General features: G+C 26.2%; 1 protein-coding gene across 7 annotated transcripts in view; it reads left to right on the plus strand.

The window, feature by feature from the left end:
• The window catches only part of LOC113555859, a 53,267-nt gene that overhangs the window by 8,694 nt on the left and 18,671 nt on the right, over positions 1-25,902 (plus strand). The window contains exon 1 of one of the 7 annotated variants that reach the window (XM_026960434.1): positions 23,469-23,571. The exons of the other annotated variants lie outside the window; for them this stretch is intronic. Within the exon in view, the coding sequence (XP_026816235.1) occupies positions 23,498-23,571 (74 nt within the window). The 5' untranslated portion in view covers positions 23,469-23,497. Of the gene's footprint in view, positions 1-23,468; positions 23,572-25,902 lie in introns of those variants that run through there. 7 annotated transcript variants of the gene reach the window in all.

The following is a 25,902-nucleotide window of genomic DNA, read 5'->3' on the forward strand; positions in this document are numbered from 1 at the left end:
TAAAAATTACTCAATAATATCTAAATAAAATAAATAATATAGCTTTGGTCCATTGATTATGCTAAAAATTGTTTTACCATCTAGGTATATTATTAATGATATTTGTAAAATGTATTGATGATTATCTTTACTGCCGTTCGTGGTTTCAAAATTAAATTATACCATAACGATTTTTTTAAAGCATTTTATCTCCATTATTCTATTCAAAATCTCAATAAACAGATACTATGAAAAAGTGCGATGAACAATGCAAGTAGGTAATAATATATGTAGGATGGACATGTGTAAATAGATATTAAATGCCAACAAATCAACTACTTTATTAATATATAATAGATTACGATAAAAAATGCTTTGTGAGAATACATCCGGAGGATAATAATAAATGTTGTTTGAACATATTTTATTCTAAATAGCTGTTTGTTGTTATCGTATTTAAATTTTTTTATCATTAAAATAGAGCACTTTTCCCACCGTTTTGCAAATTTAATAGCTCCATTATTTTCGCTGTGACATAAAACTAGCCTAGAAATTTGCATAATATAAGTTTATATAAACTTACACAATACGTTTAACTATATTACTTAAATTAAACATTGATATGTTTATTGGACTCCATGAATATTAATCGGATCTATTATGTGCATATGTACATAATGTATATACGTCATAATATTTATAATAAAAACAGTAACAATTTCTTCTAACTTCAAAAAAAAAAATGTTTTCGTTAACAATATTCTATCTATACATTATTATATACGTCATAAGGAATCTATACAAAAATATATTTTATATTTATATAGCCAGAACATATTTTTAATCAAAAATGTTATTTATTAAATTTATACGTGCTCAAAGTCCAATAATAATATAATTACTAATAACTCAGTTATCATATATTATTACATATCATTCAGAAACTAAACGCACATTCCTCAAATCCACAAAATATAGTTCACAAAAGGTTTATATCACTTCTAATAATTTATTGATTCTCAAACAATAAGTATAAATTCTTAGGAAATGTTATTTTCTGTAAATTTTTTTCCAGAATTCATAATGTTTCGTTTATGCATAGCTAAAAATAAATGAGAATATTTTTTTGAAATTCAAAATGTTTACATCCAATGAGTTACTGATATACAATTTGCTACATATATATTATACACCATAGTTTAAAATATAGACTAAACTTCGATCATAAAATTATGCTAATCGAGTCATCGTATTTTCAAAATACAAAAATACTATATATTTATATTTTATGATATCTATCACAGTACCCGAATACACGATTAGCATAATTTTAATTGCAATGTCGCCATAACATTCGTTTGTTCTCATTATTAAAAATTATTTATATGTATACTATGTATTATTATCTAATTGAGAATCACTAATATTAATAGTGGGTAAACGTGGGAATCGATTATTTTTTTTTTTAAAAGAACTTATAATGCTGCCACTAGGACCAGCTTTACCTGTAAACTGTAGGCTATATATTATTATCACTGACTAAATACATTTCACCTGTAAATGTTGTTGTGAAAAAATGTTGTCATACATAGTACATTAACATATAATTTATAATATTTTTAGTTATAACTTATAACTTTAAAAGTATGTATATTATGTATGTCTAATTAACAATTATCTAAAACTTTATCTTCAAAAATAAAAATACATGAACTTTTAACATTTTATAATGCTACTATTATACGAAAAAAAAACATTTGTTGGTATCAAATTAAAGCTTACAAAATTTCATATTAAGTTAGGTACAATAAATTCTAAAATATATCTAATCAAGAGGAACTAAATCATAATTCAAAATCAGAATATTTAATACAATAAATACTGTGTAACAATTACTGGTATGGTTTTTAAACTCAATTTCAAACATGCGGGTGCCAGCATCACAAACCTTAAGAATAACATATTTTTCCAAAAGTTTTGATTATATTGGTTATTATGTTTTTTGTATAACGGCGAAATGGTCTACTCTATTATACAAAACAGCATGCACGTTACAATTATAGTACTCGTATATTAGTCATATTAATACATGTTTTTTAAATTTTCGGTACCTATGGTAAAATTTTCAAAACTGGTTTTACATGCCTGTAAAAGTGTAGAATCGTGTAAGTATATAAATGGTGATTAGCATATTTTACACGATTTCCGTAAATGTGTTGAATCTTTCAAACAAAACACCGAGATGAACTGTTTGAAGAAAATTATTAAACATATTTCTTGGATTTTGAGTTGATCATAATTAGTTATCCACACATTTGTGATATCTTATTGTAACCATTTTGTTTAGAAAGTACTTTTGAAAAACACAAAACTATAAGGATAAAGAAAATATTTATTTTACGTACGTAGATCGAAGGTAATTGTTATATATATATATTGTAATATTCAAATACAAAAATAGCCTATACAGAGTAAGAGTAACTATAACTAGAAGTTATACATAGGTATATTTTATTCTTTATACGTGTATTTATTACAGGCAAATGTTGAAGTAAAAGTAATACTTTAATCTGCCTACATTATACTCGTATAATAAATATATTTGTTGCAATAATTTGTAGTTTCTCGTAATAAAAATTATGATTTCCGCGTTTGTTAAACGCAACCGGATGTATATAGGTATTATGTCTAGTCACGTACCGAAATAATAGGTTTTGGCGTTTTGCCTGTATGAATTATTCGTCACTTGGCGTTTAGTCTGGTCACACGTCGCAAGAAACGACCGTATTCGACTTTTAAGCTATTCGAAAATCATCTGGACAAATTTATTTGAAAATTCGTTCGTAGTATTTCAATTGTATATAATTCTAGTTATATCTATTTATCGTGAAAATTACGTATGACACATTAACACAGGTGGTACGTTGTATAGTGCTTACATAAATTTAATTATTTTATAATTGAAATAGCTACATCTATACATACTATATATTCAATTGTAAATACTAAATTGTAATTACTAATTAATAGGTAGCTGTATATATGTATCTATATTTAATTTATACTTTATAAATACATATTATAAATTAATATTATGTAAAAACTCATCATTACTATTTTAGCTATATCTTAATCACACATTAAAATTAAAAAAATTAAACCACTTTTTTAAATATCTTTTTTAAGATTCTAAATAGATTGAATATATTTTGTACTATACGTCAGAGTTGAGCATCATTAGAACACAATTTTATTTACAAAAATATTGAACATTTTATTTTATTTTAATTAAAAATTATATCCAATTATATATTTTTTTTAAGTTCAAAGTGTATAATAAAATAATAAATAAAAAAATTGGTATATAAATCAAAAATAAAAGTATATCATTTACATTTGCAAATTAAAATAATATGCAAAAAAAAGTTAAAAAGTTTATTATGTTAAATAAATTTACCATATCTTCTTTGTTTTTGTATTTTTTCTTATTATAAAAATTCTCTACAAATTCGTATATTAGTTCTTGAATATTTTGTTCATTCTTTAGCCGTTTATAAATTTCTAAAACGTAGTATAGTGTGAATCTACAATATAGAAAAAAATATTAATAATTAAATTGTCATACCTATAATATGGTAATGAACTCTCTGTACATAATTTTATGTTATTGTTTATTCTCAGCAATCCTTTTTCTGCCAAATTATAATAATTCCAAAACCCCAATATCACTAAATGTTAATGTCTTACAGTTATTTTTCTACGGCCAACAAATCACACAATCCAATTATCTTCGAAGTAGTCATTAATTGGTTTTAATAGATAATCGTTATCAATATAAGTAAACATTGAATTCAATAATTCTTCAAATTCTATTACTAACTACATCTCTGTATACGATTTTGGAATATAGGTTATGGCTAGAAACATTTTAAAATGTAAAAAAAAATTTAGATCTGATATATTATATTTTTTAATTAGACCAAGTATTTTTTAAATTGTTTTCCACAAACATTAAATGAAATTAAAAAAACATCCATATTGCTTGATATTTGGAAAAATTATGTTTTTAAAAGCGATTAAACTACTAACCTCGAAATCTATCGTAATAAAAGTCTGAATTCAAAGTGGGGTTAATTTCTTTTATTTTTAAAAGCAGCAATGCATAAATAACTTGTATTTTATTCTGTAGTAATGTATAAACAGTGAGAATTATTGTATTGTTATTTATTAACTCGTGTATTGTATACATTTGAAAAAATATGACTGGGGAACTTTTAAAAGTTCAATCTGCAAATTAATGTTTAGATTTTTCTCTTGGTTTCATGTTTTATCCTTCAGTAGAACTTACGATTTTCAATCTGGCCACTGTCAAATATTAAAAATATTTTTATACATACATATTATATATTAAGTAATGTCCATTTTTAATTGTAGTATTTTAGATCTCAGGAATTTCATGTTCCATTAAAGAAAAAAGATCTTGAGAGATATTCGGTTTTTTTCTAACGCGCTCTTCGTAAAGTAGATTTTAAAAGAGGTATAGCTGGAATATTTTCGTCTACACCTGGCGTTATTTGAGAAATGGCAATAATTTTTTCAACATTATTATCATTAGACGAATATGTTTTTTTTCATTTTTTCAACTATTTGTTTAGCTTTAATTATATTAATATTGGGAACATGCATATGATCTGAGAGACCTTTTGAAATTTACTTAGGCACCTCTTATATAATAGCCGATCTTTACAATTTTTAACTATAATACATCTTTAAGTATTCTATTTCGTCTGTCTTACTATCCACTCTATACGTGTAAGTATATTATGTAGGTAACTGTTATGTATTATGAAATTCTATTTTTTATCACTTTTTATATATTGTATTTTAAGTTAATATGGCCAATCACACAGAAAATACACTATACTAATTTAATATTACATAAAATCGGCCATACACAAAACAATTTTATAAAGCCTGTGGAAATAAAATACTAATATATATATTTATCGCAAAAATTGTAATCGCTGTTATAACCTATTTATAACTCTATTTATTATCGCTGTTTTAGCGTTACTATATTAACCATCGCTTAAATGGTTTCGCTCATTTTACTTAGACCAATGCAGGTTAAGTAACGATGATTATAACGATGAGTTGTACCGAATATCGTATACAGTTATTAGTGGTGTTAAGGAAATGCTTAGAAGGACTAAGCTTTTCCAGTATAAAATTACCCCCCCCCCCCAAATGTATTCTTATTATAAATATATAAATTTTTAATTTGTAATATATTTATAAAATTGTCATAAAATACATCTATTATTAATTAATAATTAAATCTAACCATAATTTCTATATTAGGAAAATAAGAAACCATAGAAATTATAACATTTTAATAATTTTATAATAACCATAGCCTCCATATCTTTTTAAATTGAAACTTATATTAACATACATTTTTATCCTTAGTACAAAAAATTAAATAACTGAATTCTGAAAGTATACGTATAAGTATTAGTTTGGATTTTGATTTATGTTGAAACTAGTGTCAATATTATTAAAAATTCCTTCCCTTAACAATATTAATAAAAAAGTGACTTAAATCATAAGAAAAAAAAAGTTTGTGTTTGATAATGTTAAAATCCTTATTCTTTCAGACATTATAATAAGATTAAAATTTGCATAAGTCAATTTATTAATAGTAAATAGGAGGCGAGCAAGAGCATGCTCGATAAATCATTGGCTCTATGTACTCGTACATACCGCATACGTGGAATTATAATCAATTTATTTGTTAACTCCAATTTTTTATAGAAATTATATTTTATTCATTTAAATAGTAAAGCTTATGATAAATTAATAAAATAGAACCGGCCTTACCATACAAATGTAAAATCAATCTCCGATTTTATGCATATATTATAAAAGTACACACAATATGTATACACAATGCTGTTTTGTTAAGAATATCATCCGCGAAAACGACGTACGGATATAATATACAAATATGTGATATTTGTATATTACTTCATACTAGTTTACTATACACAGACGAACGAGACGGCACCATGACCGCAGGACGTTCATATGTACTTATATCACTATTATTGCGGGTCAGTGGCGACGGTGGTCCTACATTATGCGCGAGTCTTCCGTACTACGTAAGTCCCGCCGTAGTACTTTACCGTCATAAAACACCGCCCTCACCACACACTCAACCATAACAAGACCGCGTAAGCAGAAAACAGATACACGAAAACGCGATGCACACAACGTTATTACGACGAAAAAACACTGCGGGCTTGCACAGCCGCGAGTTATTGCGTTCTTTTATTTATGTCGGTGCTAAATAATAATATATTGTACGTAATATACCTACATATAAATAAATATATACATATATATATGCGTATTACATTTATCTTATTATAGGTACGCGCTCACAATATATCTACCGCACTCTATTATAATAATATATCTACAGTAATACTATTATTAGTCTGTATAGTATATACGGATTACACGATGTATATTATGATAGACGTTACAATATTATACTACAGACTACAGAATGGTTCACCAAGTCTCAATTTTCTTGTTCAACAATTCATTTTTTTTTTCGGTTAATTTCATGTAAAGGCCATATTATTTTCAATCATTTAGATTTGTATATTATTGTCGTTGGCCCCATGTCTTCCAATTTCCAAATTCGTTATCATTTATTGTGCACCTATTACACACAAGTTAACTCAATAACTAATCGTTCAGATTTTGATTCAGATATATTTTCGAAAAAATCGTCTGATTACTAATTTTTTTTTTTTACTATTATTAAAAAAATATTAATAACTTATGCTTCAAGATATAATAGGCATTTAGAAACATATACACACAAATAAAAAATACAACAATGATGTCTTGGTACATCTCCAAATTTTAATTATACAGGTCCAAATAGGTCTCAGTAGAGATTCGTAAATTATAATTTTAGTGTGTGAGGCTAAATTCGATTTAAGAACTGGGCAAAGTAGATAGATAAGTAATTTATAGAAAAAAAATGGTGAGTATTTTATTATGTAGGGCTCGGAATTTAAAAAGTACTAAATAGGTACATGCGCTTATGTATTTATAATATAGTACAAATAGGCTTCAAAAATATGCACTTTTTTTTTTTACTCGCAGTATAAAATTATATATACTATAATATTTTCATAAATATAAATACGTTATTGAAAAACATTTTTATATATTTAATAATAAAAACGGAAAATCGTATGTCAACTAGGGAATTCATATGAAATAAAAAGTTGGTATAGCGAAAATATATGGTATAAAAAAATCCAAGTATTTTAAAATATCTATATGTCCTTAAATAAGTATACTTGAAGATGCTATATGGAATCAATAATGTTGAACTTGCTTGGTTAATCACTCTGTACGTTATAAAAAATTATAAACGCGGGTATTATATAGGCACCTAATATTATTATTTTTTCGATCGTAAAATCGACGAAGTTTTATTGTTTTTTTCCTTCGGCGTAGCCGTCGTTGAACCCGAACTGCCTCGCGGAAATAATAATCGTGTAAACGCGTACACCTGTAATAATATGTACGATTATTTGTTATTACGATAAATTACAGAATTTCTTCTCGCAATTCGTAGTTTGTAACAATACCTATAATATTGTGGTAACGTAACAAGTGCAATGTTATGAGTGTTATGACACACAGGGGTCAGACGAGATGATAACTATTAATGTTGTCTGAATGTATAATATGTATTATAATATATTATAAGGCATAATATACCTATAACCTATGCATCATATTGTTATTAATCTACCTTCGCGGCCTGCAGCTTACACATCGCAGCTAGTAACAGAATAATAATATAACATATACTTATAGACGATCTCTCGAAACCGAAGCGCCGCGTAAATCTCGTTATTCGTAAACGAAAAATGACCGGCCGGGTATATTCGTCGTAGGGAATATTAATATTATTAAAAATATACTGTAGGTATAGAAAACCGGTTACGCTCGTACCGGTAGTCGTTAATATATTATATATTTCGTCAGTTAGCGACGGAGACGAAAACTATAAATTATACAAGGTGATCTACGATTCTACGAGTGCAGGTTAATTAGTTATAAACTTATAACTTGTGAGTATTCTAAGTTTAGATGAGCTAAGTATCGGACCAACACTTTACAACGTATCCAATGCTAATGATGCCACTCTCCTAAACCTTAAATACTTTATGTTCTGATTAATTACAACTATCCCGTTTGAAATTCGATTTGTACGCATCAAAAACATTTTACACAAACATTCTGTTTCGGAATACGAAATTAAAAAAGTGTGTGTTGAAATTCAAATTAGTTACGTAACTTGAAAAATGTTGTTGTACAGTGACATCAAATTATGTAGAAAAAAAAAAATGTTTTCAAAAAGTCAAAATTGAGTGTATAGACACCTAAATGGATCACCTTGTATAAGTACATATATAAGTAGTATAATCGTAGGTATACCTATATACCTAATATCGTTCTACGTAAATACACACGCACGCACGCGATTTCTGTATCACAAAACTATAAAACAAAAATGCATAAAATAATAAATAATAATATAATTTTTTTGGTAACTACCTATACATTATAATAATATATGTTATTTTAAGCACGTCGCGCAAGTAATAATTATAACAACATGAACACACGCGTACGAGTGCTCTACATTATATTATTATTGCTCGTTTGACTATAATATATTATCATTATTATTATTGTGTGTGTGCGTTAGTCCGTTATATACTCAAACTTAACACATTCACATATACACGGTTGTTCGCCGGCGGTGCCGCGTTCCTTCCGATAATAAAAAAGTCTGCCGCCGCCGCGGCTGATAGCCAATCAATTCACATCAATTAATTTATCATTGTTTAATCATCGTCGTAGTCACAGCGTCCGTGTAGTCGCCGGCTGCAGTTGCTCTCCGCGCAAATTGATATTAAAACGATTTTATAATGTACATACGCGCGTATATACACTGTATATATAATATTATATATTAATTTAATCTGCAATATAATAATAATAATAATAATAATAATATCGTGGATCGTGCTTGGACCGGACGAGCGCGCGCGCCGAATTAACATACACGATTTTCCGCCACATCTTTGTTGCTATTGCAATATATTTAAATATCATAATAGTTTTTAATGTTTTACTTATTGCCGCGTTATAATTGGGTCATATTTTCTGTATAGGAGACTACAGAGCTTATGAAATGTGCATCATTCGATTCGATGAAATAATTGATATATAAATATATTTTGGTTGTTTATATTCGTCGGCCGTCACGGTATATGGATATTAGTTATTTTAAATAATAATGTTATTTATAGTCGCGTATGATTCGGTTAGGTTTTATTTCGTAGTATATGTATATTATAAGGTATATTATACGTAATATCATTATTTCTTTTAAATGTGTTCTCGGCACGCGTTTACCATCATCGGCCAGTGCACTGTGACTACCTATGGTAAGTAGGTACTAGGTACTACACAGCTGGTAGGTATATCACAATATTCGTTAACGTCTCACGAACACAACACAGAATATGCGATTAAACACACGATTCCTTACGAAGAAAACGTTAGAAACATGCACACTTTTTCTGCAGGATAACTATTGAAAATAATATTGGCGGAGCAAATTCGTTTATCTGATGGCTGTCCATGAATCATTTTTAGGTACCTTTTTACGCAAAATAATACGTGAAAAATAATATTCCAAATTATTGTACATATCTCAATAAGTTATTGCTGGCGGGGTATACACGGTACATACGAATAATTTTATTACTTAAGACATTCGTCATCATTTCGTTACTTCTAACTTTTTTCATCCAAATATAACGATGGTATTTTTGACTTTAGTATACGTTCGTCGTTCGTCTTCTAACCGGTAGTTCGACCTCATGGTGTTAATTATACAGGCGGGTCATTCACTATGTGAAATATTCATCTTTATTTTTTTCATCTAATTATCAATTAATTTAAATTTTGATTTTCGGAATTTCTAAATACTTACTGAAAAACCATATTTTAAAATTACTTAGATTTTTTATATTACTTAAAAGGTATGTCGTGGTGATACAAATTTCTGTTTATTTTTTAAATAAGTACCCCTCCCCCTTTTTACTGTAAATTATTTAGTGGATAATTTTATTGAAATGTTTGAAATAGGTATCTAATTCGAAAATCGAACGAGTAGTTTTTCAGTTACTGAAATGTCCATGTTAAAGACAAAGGATAATCGTCCTTAAAATGGTTTCACAAAAATATAAAACAGATATAATAATATTGGATCTAATTTTAATTATACTTGGTCCATTTTCACAAATTATAAATTTTGATAGATCAATATTAATTTATTAAAAAAACATTTTAAATCATCATCATAGCCCCTAAATCTTCCAAATTTATTGTCTTGAACCTATTATCGTTAATTTACAAAGTTAAACAACTCAAAAAATACTTATTCAAATTTTGATTTCGATTTAACTAAATATTCAGAAAAGATTTTCATGAAATAATTTACATCTAAAAGAGGGTTTGTATGTCCACATAACAGCCCTTAAAAAGTACAAACGATTTCAACAATCTGAAAACATGGTCTTTAATTATAGGTACCTATTTAATATTTAAAAATGTTATAAATTAGATTTTGAATTACTGCATTATTAAAGAAAAATGGGTGAGTATGCTTGGTAAATTCCCTGTAAAGTTACTGAGTATAAAGCATGTAAATATCAATATGTATAATATGTATACAATTTCATAACATCGTGTATTCAATGCTACATACAATACACCCCGACTACACCTATATAAGTCCTTAATGATAAATTCGACTATTAACTGGTGTTTTCAATTTTTAACGTATAATACTATTCGTACTTGTCAGTACCATTTGTGTCACGTACTAAAATTGTATATTAGACGAATCACAGTTGTCAATTTCACATAATTCAAAATGTTTAGTTTTTACACATTACCTATTTTATTAATTTTAATTTTGTAAATTATAATAATTCGTTTCATATGTAAAACAATATATTTCACATTATACTCCATAAGATATACCTACATAATATATAAAAATTATTATGAAAAATACACAATTTGTTGGTGTTACACATTTACAAACTATGAAATAATAACATATTCTGTGTCCATTCATTTTTGTATTTCATGAAATGCAACAAACATTTTTTTCCATTTCATGTAACAAGTGAAAATGATTTCACTAAGTTGCTGTAGTAGGTGTATGACAGGTATTATACAATATTGTAATTTGTAAGACAATAATTGTATATTTGTATGTAACGATACGATCTACGCTTGCACAAAATGGAGATCATCGTAATTTTTTCGTAAAGATTTATCGGCGAAGGTGTGGCGGTGTTCTCCTATATTCGGCGCTGCAGAAACATCAAACACAGATTTCTCCAACAACGAAATTGGGTTGACGTCAATGTGTTCTGATAGAATCCAATATTAACACACTGTCAGATAAAATAAAACTACCCGTAGCTTTCTTCGTACAGATCGTATCGATCACATTATTTATCGTTGTTTATTTCGATCAAATATAATGGAATATAATATATATATATGTGTGTGTGTGTGTGTGTGTATGTGTGTGTGTGTGTGTTTGTAACGAATGTTTTATTTTTTTTTATTCATATGTATAATTGTACCTAATTATTGAATTGAATAATTTAGATATTGGAAGCTAATAAAAAAAAAAAAAAATTAAAAAAATGGAATATATATTATAATATTATAGATTATGGTATATACATTAGATTGTTGTTGTTATTATAATTACCGTGCCACTAACAATGTAACTGACAGTCGGACGTATAGATATACGCGTTGTATGTAGGGTAGAGACTAAAACATATTTTTTTTCGTTCTATACAATTTATATTAAACTTTACATTACTGTGGGAGACTTTGCTTCCAACACCCTCCAAAATGTACTAAAATCATACACATAAATATGAATTAGTCATAGTTTCTATATGAATAATACGTTATTCAACTATATGTATGTATACATAATTAACATTAAATGTATTATACGGGAAAAACACGGATCAACCATGATATTCGGGAAAAATGTCATTTTTCCACTTTTGCCAGGTAAACCTATGATTTGTAAAACCAACCTTATTTGGGCCTTAGCTTCTTAATACTCTAATATTAAACATAAAAAATTATAAAATAAATATTATTATTATTAAAATGTAATTAAATATGATTAAATAACGCATAAACAATAATAAAAATATAACAATCAGGTATAATGTTAATTTTAAGAATCAAAACATTTACTACATTTAATTATAAAAATACGATAATAATATATTTTTAAAGTGCTTATAGTTTATACATACATAATTAATTATTATCTTTCCGCCTGCAAAATTATACTAACTATAAATAAGACGTGTATTTTGTACATCGATAATAAAAGGAATAGATAAAATACGATAAAAACGATAAATTTACTACGTGTGATAATTAATAATCTTAATAATGATATATTATTCATAGGCTAGGTTTCAAATGTTAACGAATCACAAGTTTAGAATTAGTTTTATTTGTATTAATGTATTATTTCTATTTTTGGATTTGATCGAATACATTGTTGAAAATAAACTTATACAAGTTCACAAATGTATATTACGAATATTAGAAAAATTATGAATAAGCCACTTTTTTCAAGGTATCTACAGAATATTATAATTGAGATGAGTTTCAAACTTTGAATTGTATTACTTAAAAATTATGAAGAATTTTTTTTATTAAATGCATGATTGAACTTTCAAAATAAAAATACTTAGGTAGTTGTTAATATTTGGCCATCAGGATTCAGGTTACCTTCAGCAGTTTCGCACGTTTACCATATGTTTGCAATCCCATACTATACATGCCTATAATCTACATATATATTAATCCATACATAGATGCGAAGTCTTTTGACATATGTTAATTACAAAAAAAGCGTTATTTCATTCATGTTGGAACTTAAAATGTTTATAAAAAATAATTGTCTTTATATATTTTTTAGATTTTTTAGTATGAATTACGTATGAAAAATCTTGTGTTAAATTTTCAAAACTTAGATATAAAAAAATAAGTTTTTATGAATTTCTAACTATAAATTATAGTTTCAATGTTTTGTGATTTTGACAAAATTCGTCAAAATTCTATTTTCAAATGTATATAAAAAAATATTGTGCCTATGTTTTTTTATAACTTTTATACGTATATGTAAGAATAATTTATGTTTGATTTTGTTATAAATTTTTAAGAATTTTGACTCAGTGAATTTTTATTGATATTTATAGAAATATAAAAACTAAAAAAAAATAAATTTCTCATGCCTACATATAGTTAAAAAAGACTCAAAATATTTTTAAAAGTGTATCATAAATAGAAAATTTTAGTATAAACATTTAGTGAAATTTCAATTATTCACAGATATTAGTTTCCAAGTTAAAGTAAAAAACGGCTTAGTCATAAATTGGATTTATATAAAAATTCCCGTTTTTCCTAACTTTTCCCCGATTAAAAAATGTACTTTTAGTCTTTAGAAGTTGACAAGTTGTTTAATTTTGACCCCCAAAAGTACTAATGAAATTCAAGGTTAGGTTATAGGCTACCAGAAAGCACGCCACTTTTTTACCGTTTCAGCAGGTGATGACAGACAGAAAAAAACACGCATCATTGTAAAATAAATGCATTCATTGCTTCGTTCAGATTGAAAAAAAAACAATATTACTATATTTAAATTACACTCAAGCACTTCTTAGAAGAAAACTGCATATTGATTGGGTAGTTTATTTTATTATTACTATTATAATATTATATTATTGTTTTATTATTATTATATCAATTATCAATACAATAAATTTCTAGTTAAATAATGATAAATTATGTAGACTCTGAGAACTCTTAAAAAAAATTATAAAAGTTACAAAATAATGTTTAATATTTCACTGTATTAAAATTTTCTAATTTAGCTATATAATTTATTTTAACCCAAGGATGTAATTATGTTAAACATTTAAAGTGATTATTAATGTTAAATAATTTTAATATCAGTTAATAGTTATTAGTTATTTGAAATAGTCCGCAGTAGCTCTATTATTTATTATTAATAAATACATTTTATTAAATTTATATTACTATTTAATATTTATATACAAATTCCTAAATACTTTTTCGTAGTATTCCGGTAGACGCCCAATATATAATATATAATATATATATAAGTATGTAATTATAAGAATATATTTTACGATTGAAATTGTATTAGCCGCATTTAAGCGATTTAAACCATAATTTAAGATATATTTATGGTTAGTACGTTTATTAGCAACATACCTAATAATAAGGTACTGTATAATACATATTATATTATATGTATTATATATTGTATAATTTTATGATTATACTGAGAATACTTTATCATAAATAATATATACAATTTATATGCCATATTGGAAGTATAATTGTATATTTTGGACTTACTCCTCTCTCTATATATATATATAATCTGGAGAAATTATTATAAATTGTATATTTATAAACGTCTAGTAACTCAATCAAAATCAATTACTGTATACATCAATAATATATATTATAAACTTTACGACCATACGACTCAGGCGTACTCGCACGTATAAAACAGTATACTCGATAGTATCATTTGTAAACTGTAGTTTTCGGTTACGACCTTCATAAATTTCTGAAAGGCATACATGTATACAGAGTCATGTATGCAGGTATAGTATATAATTACCTTTACAGGATTGAAGATAAAAGTTTGAATTTTTATTTTATATATTTTTAATTATATTTTGAGTCTTAACATTAAAATGTTTATTTACGATGTTATTGGCATATTTGCATTCAATAAATAAAATAAATATACATATAGTATAATTATACGAGTCTTAAACTCTTTAAACTCGACCGCACGATCAGATTTTAGTATTTTGCATTACAAAATATATACAAATGTAAATTATAAAATCCAATAACATTATAAGAAACGTCTTTTGTTGGAATCGTATAAAAAATAATGTACCCATATGTGCCATGTGGTGATTTTTCGTACCAGTCTAAACAATTGTACCTGCTATGAAATAATGTATTGTCAAAACAAAATATATCAATGATATTTTTTTTCCATTAGTCATTTTAAATTAATTACTCAGTACAAAATACTTATGTAACTACACATATTGCTCTTTTAAATTTAGACAATTTAGACAAATATTCTCATTTTACGATTGATTTTGAAAAGCTTAGGTTTCTCTAAAATTTTCTAGAATCTAGATTAAAATTTGTTAAAAACGGATGTTTTGCTTTAATTTTTTTCTTAATTTTTCGAAAAACTAATGATTGTCTTCATGTTAGAATCTAAAATACTTTGTATAATCAATCACTGTTAAGATATTTCTTTCAGTTCAAATATTTTTCTTTATTATTATTATTATTTAAACAATATATATTTACAATCTGTAATATTATTATACATAATAAATATATTTGGTAACCTGAATATAGATAACAACAACATAAAGTAATGTGAGAGAAGCCCACCAGTGTGGAAACCCTCTGACCTAGGGAATATATGTTAGTTAATATTAATTTGTTGAGATGATATTATAGAATGTTTTGTATTTTTTAATATGAATATATATTTATGGAATTCATAAATAATTTGATGTTTAGTTTGATTATATTAGAAACTTTTTTTGACTGGAAATTCAATGTACAATCTAAATTAAATATGTAAATCAATATAATAATTCACAGGTTTATTTATTGAAAGCTTATTTCTTTTTTGATTGAGTATCTAAAAATAAATATATTTTTTTAAGTGATTAATGAAATTGTTTAATTTATATTGTATACATAATACATTTATCATGAACCTGTCATCATTAGTGTCAAAGTATTGTTTAAATTAATATTGACAATATTGACAATTCCTTTAACAGCGTGTAAATTTAATAGCTGATAATTACAAAATAAATACATTTATATACACTTAGAGAGGCTAATTATTAATAGAACCTTAAATTATGTATTTGTGTAATTAAATTATTATTCTTTACTTCTAATGATTGTTATTAATTTTTCTGAAAATCTGAGTGCTACAGCTGTATCTTCTCAAGCTTTCATGCCCTGTCTTTATGTATTCATTTTTATCACTTTATTTTAACTGTTGTTACAGATTGTACTCTTTTTTTTTAATAAATTAAAAAAAAAAATTCTGGAAGACTTGATCAAAACTCAATGTATTTACATAATAATATATCAAATGTAGTATTATTTAAATGCTTCAAAGTGATTTAAATATTATTTTTAAACAAATCTCTAAACAATTATCTTGACATAAATACATATATTTAATATAATTTGTTTAATTTTTAAAATAAAGTTGTGTAACCATTATAAAACTAGTGGTTAACACATCAGCCAAACAAGTTACTTAAATGTATAAATTTTTAGATTTTATTGGTCATGAATTAAAATGAATGAGATTCAACGAATTTTAACGGCGTATTGAATTAGGCAAAATTATAACTCCAATGCAAATTTAGAATTAAATTGTAAATATTATAAAGCTGATATCTGTCGTAATTTGCTAATATCACCTATAATCAATAATAATGTATAATAATATTTTGAATAATTATTGTCTATAATTATACGATTATTAAAAATGAGAAAGCATGTTGTATAATTAAACACTAAACATTATTTTTAAATTAAAAAATTGATAAAAAAATTAATTATCTTTAATTTTATGTTTCTTTTTTCTAGAGCATCAATACTAATCATCAATAATCAGTATTTTTTTTCTCCAGAAATCGAAATCAAAATTATACCAATTATATTCTACTATCATATGATAATTTATAATGATCTAAACTTATAATATAGCTGTATAATAATATTATCATATTATGCATATATTATGTAGTTGAATAAAATGTGATTCAAATTAAAAAAAAAATACAACAGAAATTAGTAATACGTTATACGTAAACCATAATGGTCGAGATTTAATACTCTTTGGGATTGATAATAGAGCTACTTAGTAGTAAGTTGATCAACCAATAGAGATTATGTTTGTTATATTTATAAAACATGATATCTTATCGATAGATGTTTTTCATCAGCCATGCGATAAAGCTTATAATCGTTTTTCGAATTCGATGATTTATAACTTTTTTCACATTTATAATACAAATATTACACATAAGTATTACACAAAAGTTTTTAGCTTTTGTTTAAAAATCTAATTTTCATGTTATACTATGGAATTTTAATGTACAGGTATAATCATATACAAAACTCTTGTAAAATCTGTACTTATAAAAACTGTTTGTTGGTTAATTATTAATAATAAAATACTTAATAATACTAATAAATATTTACACTTAATTATGCGTCTAAACACACTGAACGATTTCAAACTTTATTTTATTATTAAATATTTAGTTCAAACGTAGTTTAATAGAAATAATATATTTATTTTTATACCTATATTTTTTTATAATATCATGCACTACCTGTTATGTATAATTTTATTATGATGTATACATTGAGTTGTTTTTAGAAATTCGTACTACTTAAAAATACATACATTTCTAATTTTAATTAAACCCAGCTTATAGTTTTTTAATTTAATTTTAATAAGATGATATAAAATCTATAGTATTGATAATTCATATTAAACATATATAGTTTATTATTAACGTTACAAGTTACAAGGGGAGTGGCTATACCAAATCTATAGCACGCGTGTCGGAGATTGATCAAAGCAAATAACCAATTTGCTGGAAAATATTAAAAGTATTTCAATGAATGTAATATTTATTTTTAAAAAAATAAATTGAATTGAATCCTAAAATAAAAACAAAAATTAAAATTAACTGACAATTTATACCTATCATGTCAAGTAAAAAATTATAACACAGACACAACATTAAATAACATAATTTTATTTGCATTCGATATGAGTATAGAGTCGACCCATGGCAATTAAATTCTATGCCAATCCCTTTATATAGTATATAAGTCAAGTCTCGATAACTCGAATTTTTTTCTTGCAATGTCCTTAGAAAATGTATATACACTCAATGCAGTATTTGTCGCGAATGAATATTTTTCACAAATTTTATCATTAGAACCAATTTACACAATCCTTAATGTACAAATGACACTATCATTTATTTACTATTATGCTGTAAATTAATCAACAGTTGCCGTAAATCTTGGTTGTGTAGTGTTTACATAAATTGTAGTTTATTTTACGTAATTAAAAATGTAATTTTGTATTATTCGTTATGTCTTTTAAACATAAATTGGTTACATTATCAATTTCTGAAAAACTCAATATAATTATTAAGGTGATTAAAAGTGGTAAACCTAAAAATGAAATTGTCAAGCAATTTAATACTCCACCTAGTATACTTTCAATCATATACCGAAAAATAAAAACGATATTTTATGAGAGTACGAAACTAATAAAGGGACTATGAAAATAATGAAGATCTCTGAGTATCTCGATATAGAGGTTAGTTTACTTAATTGGTGTATTCGATGTAGAAATTTAAACATTCCAATAAATAAATTTTTAAGGATAATTCTGAATTTTTGTCACTTAACTTGGCCACAAACAATTTAAAGCTAATCAAAGTTGATTAGACAACTAGAAAAGTAGAAAAAACGCCGTTTTTGTAAAATATGTACTCAAAACGCTTCAGATGAAAATCAATATGTAGTGACTGATAGTAAAATACAAAATTTCTAAATTATAATATATAGGAAATGAGACTTAAAATTGTAGTTAACAAATATATACTTACATAATTAAAAGGGGTCAATGGATAAAGGTGTTAAGTAACATTTTTACAAAAATGCATAAATAGAGGTATTATAATGTTATAAACATTACATCAAAGTTTTATAAGATTTTATTTAATGGTTACCGAAATAAAAAAAGCCGATGTTTAAGAAGAATTTATTATTAGTTGTAGTGGATAAAATAAGTGGTAGTGTCTATGTAGTTGTTAATCTACTCTTTAGAACAAAATGTTAATGTCAGTTAACACATTTATCCACTGACCCCATAAATTAACTAACTCAAATTAGTTCGTATTTTTAAAAGAATTTTTGTCATATGATTTTAGAAATACACAAGTTGAATATAAGTTTACCTCATTTGAAATTCGAGTTATCGAGATTCGACTGTATTACTATATGAGCACGAATATACAATGGATATATATAATATTATTAATGTTAACGTTTACGATTATTGCAACAGATGGTCATAGATCGCGATCAACACTTTATCCATTGACTTATCAGTTATCGTTAGCAATACATACAAAAATAAAGCTTCTATTGGGACACGAATTTAATATATTATACTTAATACGTGTATAATGTATATTTATATTCAACACGCTACATACTTATTTGCGTATTTAACTATAAATAAAATATTTCTCACAAAAATTCTGCTAAGTATATCATATTAATAATATATTCAACTCTTTCCAAAGTACGTGAGTTCGTGTGAGAACGCAATAGCATATATATGTATAGTCTGTAAATCCGAGTGTAGTATATTGCCTTACCTATCGTGTCGTGACTCGTTTTCATTTAACACGTTTTTTTTTTTTTTTTTTTACCTTACAACAATAACGACGATTGTTGGTAATCGCATGTGTCGAATGTGTGTTGGCAAATACTGTAATTCATTAATCATCTACGTTGTTGACAATCGGCGGTACGTCTGTTTTTATAATTCTCTCTCTCTCTCACACACACACACACACACACTACACTCCACTCTCTGTAAAATATTAATACTGTTACAAAGATACATACATAACTATATTGTGTATCCTTTGCATAATCACCCATAAACGAATTTTCATATTGAAATGATAATATAGCGCTATTACTGCTATAGTTGGCTTCCGAAATTAAATACAAGCACAATAATAAGGATATGACCTTTTAATTATCTATTCAATCGAGGGCAGTTAGTAATGCTAACTACTAGCGGGAGTGCTTGGGGGATGCCATAGTTTTCCAACATAATTTAATTTCGTCATCATATTAGCCAACTAGTTCAAACATTTTGTTTTAAATTTGTACTAACACTATTTTATTGAATTTAATTTAAAAAATTGATAATACGGTTAAATTATGATCATTTTCTATTATTATAATACTTAGATTATTAATAATATTTTTTGTTCATAAGTGTTGGGTAATATTTCCACATATTTTCCTAAAGTGAAAAAAAAATAATGTTATAATTAAATTTGTAAATTCTTAAGATCTTAGATCTTAAAAATCGCTTTTATTATATTTTATTTTATTTGCATTATCGCCTTGTCAACTTTCATACTAAAATGTTTAAACTTTTGTTATAACTTATAAGTTGTAAAATAATTTAATAATATATAATACATCGGCGTATACCAAAATCACCGAAATTGCAATTCTATTATTTTCATTTTCCGTTATTTGTTTATATCTCTTAATATTTTTTCCAGCGCTAGATTGAATAATGTTGGAGAAATAATTTTATATTGAATTGTTCAAAGTAATTTTGTAAAGATCATATTTTACACATTTTTTTCTTATTACATATTTTTTATTGGATTTAAGTGATTACTTTTTCGGTATTCCGAGTAGTTATAATCCGTTCCATAGTTAATTTCTGCGTATGCTGGCATACCTTTACTTGTCTGTAATCTATAAATAAGTTCTCATAGAATTCATAATATTTCTAGAATATCTTACATTTAATATACCTAAATAATAAATAATTTCAAAATATATTAACTCTTTTTGAGCTATCCATAGACATTTTAAGTTCAAATTTGGACAAAATTACATTTTTAAATTATGAATAATAATATTTATTGTTTTGTTATAATTTAAAAATATTATTCATGCGGATCACAGTTTAACCCCCTTTTTTTTAAATGCAAAGTTTTTGATAAAAATTAAATTTAACTACTGTATTGATAATCATAAATTATTTTAATAGGAATATAAAAAAAAAACATAATATGAAATACATACTTAGTGATATAGAGTTTTCACTCAGAACATTTTTTTGTGTACAAATGATATATCAATCAAATTTAATACATCTATTTCAATGAGTAGTGAACCACTCGATACATACTGTACAGCCAAATAGTTTCCACTTGCGTGTTTTTATGAAAAATGTATTCGTAATATTTTGTATTCCGCATGACTAAAGCATATTATTTCCAGTATCAAAAACATAAAAGTACAATAACAATTTATACTGGTGATCATTGTTGAAGAAAATCGTTTATTTACTTTTTACATGTGTTCTCGAAATATAAGATATACAGATATAAAATTATCGAAAACGATTTTGAAAAAAACAACAAACGTGTTACATGACACAAAAATGTAAAAAAAATTACCTCGGGCAGTTGTTCCGTACCACCTTAACTCTAATAGTCCGATCATATTAAATTAGAAACATGCTGCTGCAATAAACATGTATACATATTTATAAGAAATCGGTCACAAATATTATCATAATACATACAATATTATATCGAGTTTTTGATCTCTTCCTCTTTTGCTCGTCTTCACGCGGTCAATATTATTATTACTTCGTCGTCTATCATTTACGTAGCCTCGAATTTCTTAGGTCGATACTGCTGCAGATCGCTGTCACGATCGTACGTGATTTTTTAAATCCAGGCCAAATTAATTAAGAATTTATCGTAACTCTCGGAATGTGTTCCGACAATTAATAATGATTTTTATATGTAAGTACAACATATCCTATTATTGGCTATTTATTATTAAAATCTAAATAGTAAACCTTATGAATGACAAAATTACTAATTTAGACCACTTTATTATCAGCACAACTTGGCGTCTTTTCTCCAATGTTTAATACTTTAATGTTCATACTAGAAAAATAATAAATTATAGTGGGTAAATAATATTTACTGATAAAACTTTTGTTTCGTATATCGGGCCTGTTAAAAATACATCAATCAAAATAAAAATACTATCATCTTAACACGTACCTACGAGGCGTATTCATAAAATATCCAAAGTGTACCTATTATAAATATTAATTACATAGGTTGGCATACAGACTTTAATTTTTTAATGAAATACGAGTATATTGTAATATAAATTTTATATATCTTATTTTGATACGATCAAATGGCGCCGAAGTCAATTTTGTTTGTAATACGGAGATGATCAAATATTATGTTAACCACGGTTACCTATGTATAGTATAAAACTAAAAAGAAACGTTTGGAGACCGATCGTAACTAACGGACTATATAGGTCGTTAATTGCATGTACACACGCACGTGTACCTACAATAGTGGAAAGCCGCCTTATTACAGTTGAAAGATATTTAACTTATTGTCTCGTGCGACTACAACTGCAGTGGTCAAATAGTTTTAAATTACACTACTGATAAAATGTTTAGATAGAATATGAAAGGTCATATAATATACTAGCTAACCACCTCTAACCAAGTTCTAAAAATATCTATGAAAATTTCAAATAAAACAACACGTCAAATTATGGGGACGCACGCGACGGAGTGTAAAGACGATGTTCTGTCGTTCTGAACACGAAATACGTGGTCATAGACCATATTATTATAGTTGCAACTTTATAAGACATAAATTTATTAAACGCCAAAATTTGAAATATTGAAAAATATCTTTTCTTCTTTTAAACGTGTTCGGTTATAGTTGATTATAAATAATATATTGATTATACACAGAAAATATTGATAGTAAATATACAAAAACGTGCACTATATATTTTGATATTTTTTTAGTAGTGTCTGGGAAAAGATATTTAGCTCACTAATCAAATAGTCCAAAAACAAAAAAACGTTAATACAACAACTTCCGAGCCCTAGAATTTATCACTTCACACTGTATTATTAATTGGATCCTTATTGGTTATTATTATACATATTTTCTTTATTTCACACAATAAACCAACTTTTAAAAATTGCAAGTTGACGTGATTATAAACTTAAAGATATAATAATTTGTATTTTATATTTCATTGAAATGAAATATTTCAAGAAAATAAATTTCATGAAATTTTAAAACCCTATATATATAATATATACACGACAGCTGCAGTTATCGCGCATTAATATTCGCAATAATATTTTTGTCGGAACCGCGTAAGTATAATACCAGTCCCCAACGCCTGCACAGTCACTACCGCAGTGCGGACTGCGGCGGCGGCGGCGTCGCGTCGTCGTCACAAAACGTGGCGAGCGGTCGTATGGGTATTATGGCGCACGAGTCGGTTGATTTACCATCGTCGGGAGCGCGCGCGCGTTATGATATTACCGATGACTGAACGCAACGGTCGGTGTTCGCCGGCGGTGAAAATCGCCGACAGTTCTTCCGGCCGGTAAGTATAATATTATGTTCATCACTATATAATAATATATTATAATGTGATATAATACACGTGCGTATCGCCACACGCATTATAATATTATATAAACTGCTGTTATTTATATTAATAAATCATGGGTGGTGCAGTCAAACGCGACAGCTCGGGGCGGTTTTAAAATTTAATTAGAAATTATGGAAAAAACTAGTATAATATTATAGTTGCTTCCTTTATAATACGTGTGCAATCTCTTATGCTGAGTTACAAGAAAAACATTGGTCTCAATTAGTTCTGTGTAAGAAAACAATATTAAAATCAAACGTAGGTACGCCACAAGTCCTTAGTACCTTTTTTTCATTACTGCCCCAAGTCACACACTATAAGTGGAACGTCACGCGTTTTGGGTGGTGGTAATATTATCATATAAAATCGAATTTCCCACTATTGTGTAGCCCACTGCGGGGCAAAAATTAAGGTTTTTATAATGTAAAAAATATGTTGCACGTTTAAGGTGCCTATTATACCTAGGTCATATAGATACTCACTTGAAATAAAAGAACTTTCATTTTGTTCAGAATTTTGTGGAGAAAATATTTGAATAAAGATAACGTTAATAAAATATGTTTTTACAGTTCCAATCTCAAGTTTGCCTATGTTTACGGTACTAATGCCGAGCTCTGTATAAATTACCCATCTTCCCGCCACCACTATTTTATAAATTGATTTAGATAGACTAATGCTGTGTTCGATACCCAAATTTTTTGCGGGTTTAAAAAATAAAGTGTACTATAAGAAAGGTGTTTTTATAAAATATAATATAAAAACACTGAAGGTGACATTATGTTAGGTATAACCGATATAAGATTGGAAATGGTTACATCTGATAAAATTCCATACTCATTCTCGACTGTCATATATTTCTGTTGTTGGTTTTTATTTTTTCCAATATTTCAATTTTCAATGTAAGATACAAAGAGGGAGGGCTGAAGATAGATACAATTTCAAAGATACCTTTTCTCATTTATAATAGTACATATTTTATATTAATTTATTATAAAGCCAATATAGGTTAAGTAAGTTTATTAGTCCACAGTATTTAGGTACCGGTATTTTGTAGTTTATAGACTATAGTTATTGATTTTTAAAACAACTAGTATTTAATTCATATGTTTGTACATAGCCTATTATAAAGGTACATACGTATTTTGTATTTCTGCGTCTACCCAATCTCCCTTTTTCATTTCTATTGCGTCTATGAATAGTATTATTAGCTTAGTGACTGGGTAAGTATAGTTCTAAATTTAAATTTAAATGTTACCTCCTAAGAAAATTCTTAATCTAACGGATTTGAAACATCAAGCGATAGAATCCCTCGTCCGTTCCGTTATAAGCCCATGATTAAACGTTGAACACAAGCGCGCAGTGGTGTTGAATAAATTCTTGATACTATTATTTATTTTCGCTGTACGGTTGCTAATCGAGTAGCATTTTTATTGATTGAAATATATGCACGAGCGCTTATTGCAATATATAGTTGGTTTTCAAATTAGATTTTTATTTTTATAGACTAGGGATTTTAGCTAGATAAGACATATACATAGCCACATAGGTACAATACATGTTCAAACATATACGAGTATATACTGCAATACGTCATTTACCACAGGCCTCCGACACACCAATCTTATAAAAATAATTTAAATTCTGATACAAGTACTAGTAGGTACATCCATTCAAAAAGTATTTAAATTACATTTCAAATACTTGGCTTATATTTAGATATTGTTTAAATAAAATTTTAAATACTTTTTTAGTTTTACTTAGTCAATAGTACTAACAGGTAAAAATAATTTTGTATTTAGTAATTATGACTATTTAAAACTGTAATAGCAAATTAAAAAAAAAAAACCATAAATTAATACTTTATGCTAACCTATTATTTCATTTTAAACTGGAAAATGAAAAGGAAAAAAAATGTTTTATTTTAATTCTGAAATAAGTACCTACCCAATTAATAATATTAATTAAATAATAAATATTTAATAGTTTGATTTTAGTTATAAATAATGATTATAAAAAACCAATTTGAAATGTGACGAATAATTCTTTTGAATTTTGTTTACATAAAAGTATTTGATTTACAAATAAAAATACGTTCAAGATAATATTTAAAAGTACCTATTTAAATAGGTATAGGTATATTTACTCATATATTCACAAGACTGTAAATTACACACGCACACACATTATATAGGTACCTCTATAATAATTCGGCCCACGTCCAAACGTTATTTTACATATTATACTGTAATGTGTAATAATGTACCTATTTGTTTGCCGTTTTCG

Source organism: Rhopalosiphum maidis, chromosome 3 (assembly GCF_003676215.2).
Source record: "Rhopalosiphum maidis isolate BTI-1 chromosome 3, ASM367621v3, whole genome shotgun sequence".
Classification (NCBI taxonomy): Eukaryota; Metazoa; Arthropoda; class Insecta; order Hemiptera; family Aphididae; genus Rhopalosiphum; species Rhopalosiphum maidis.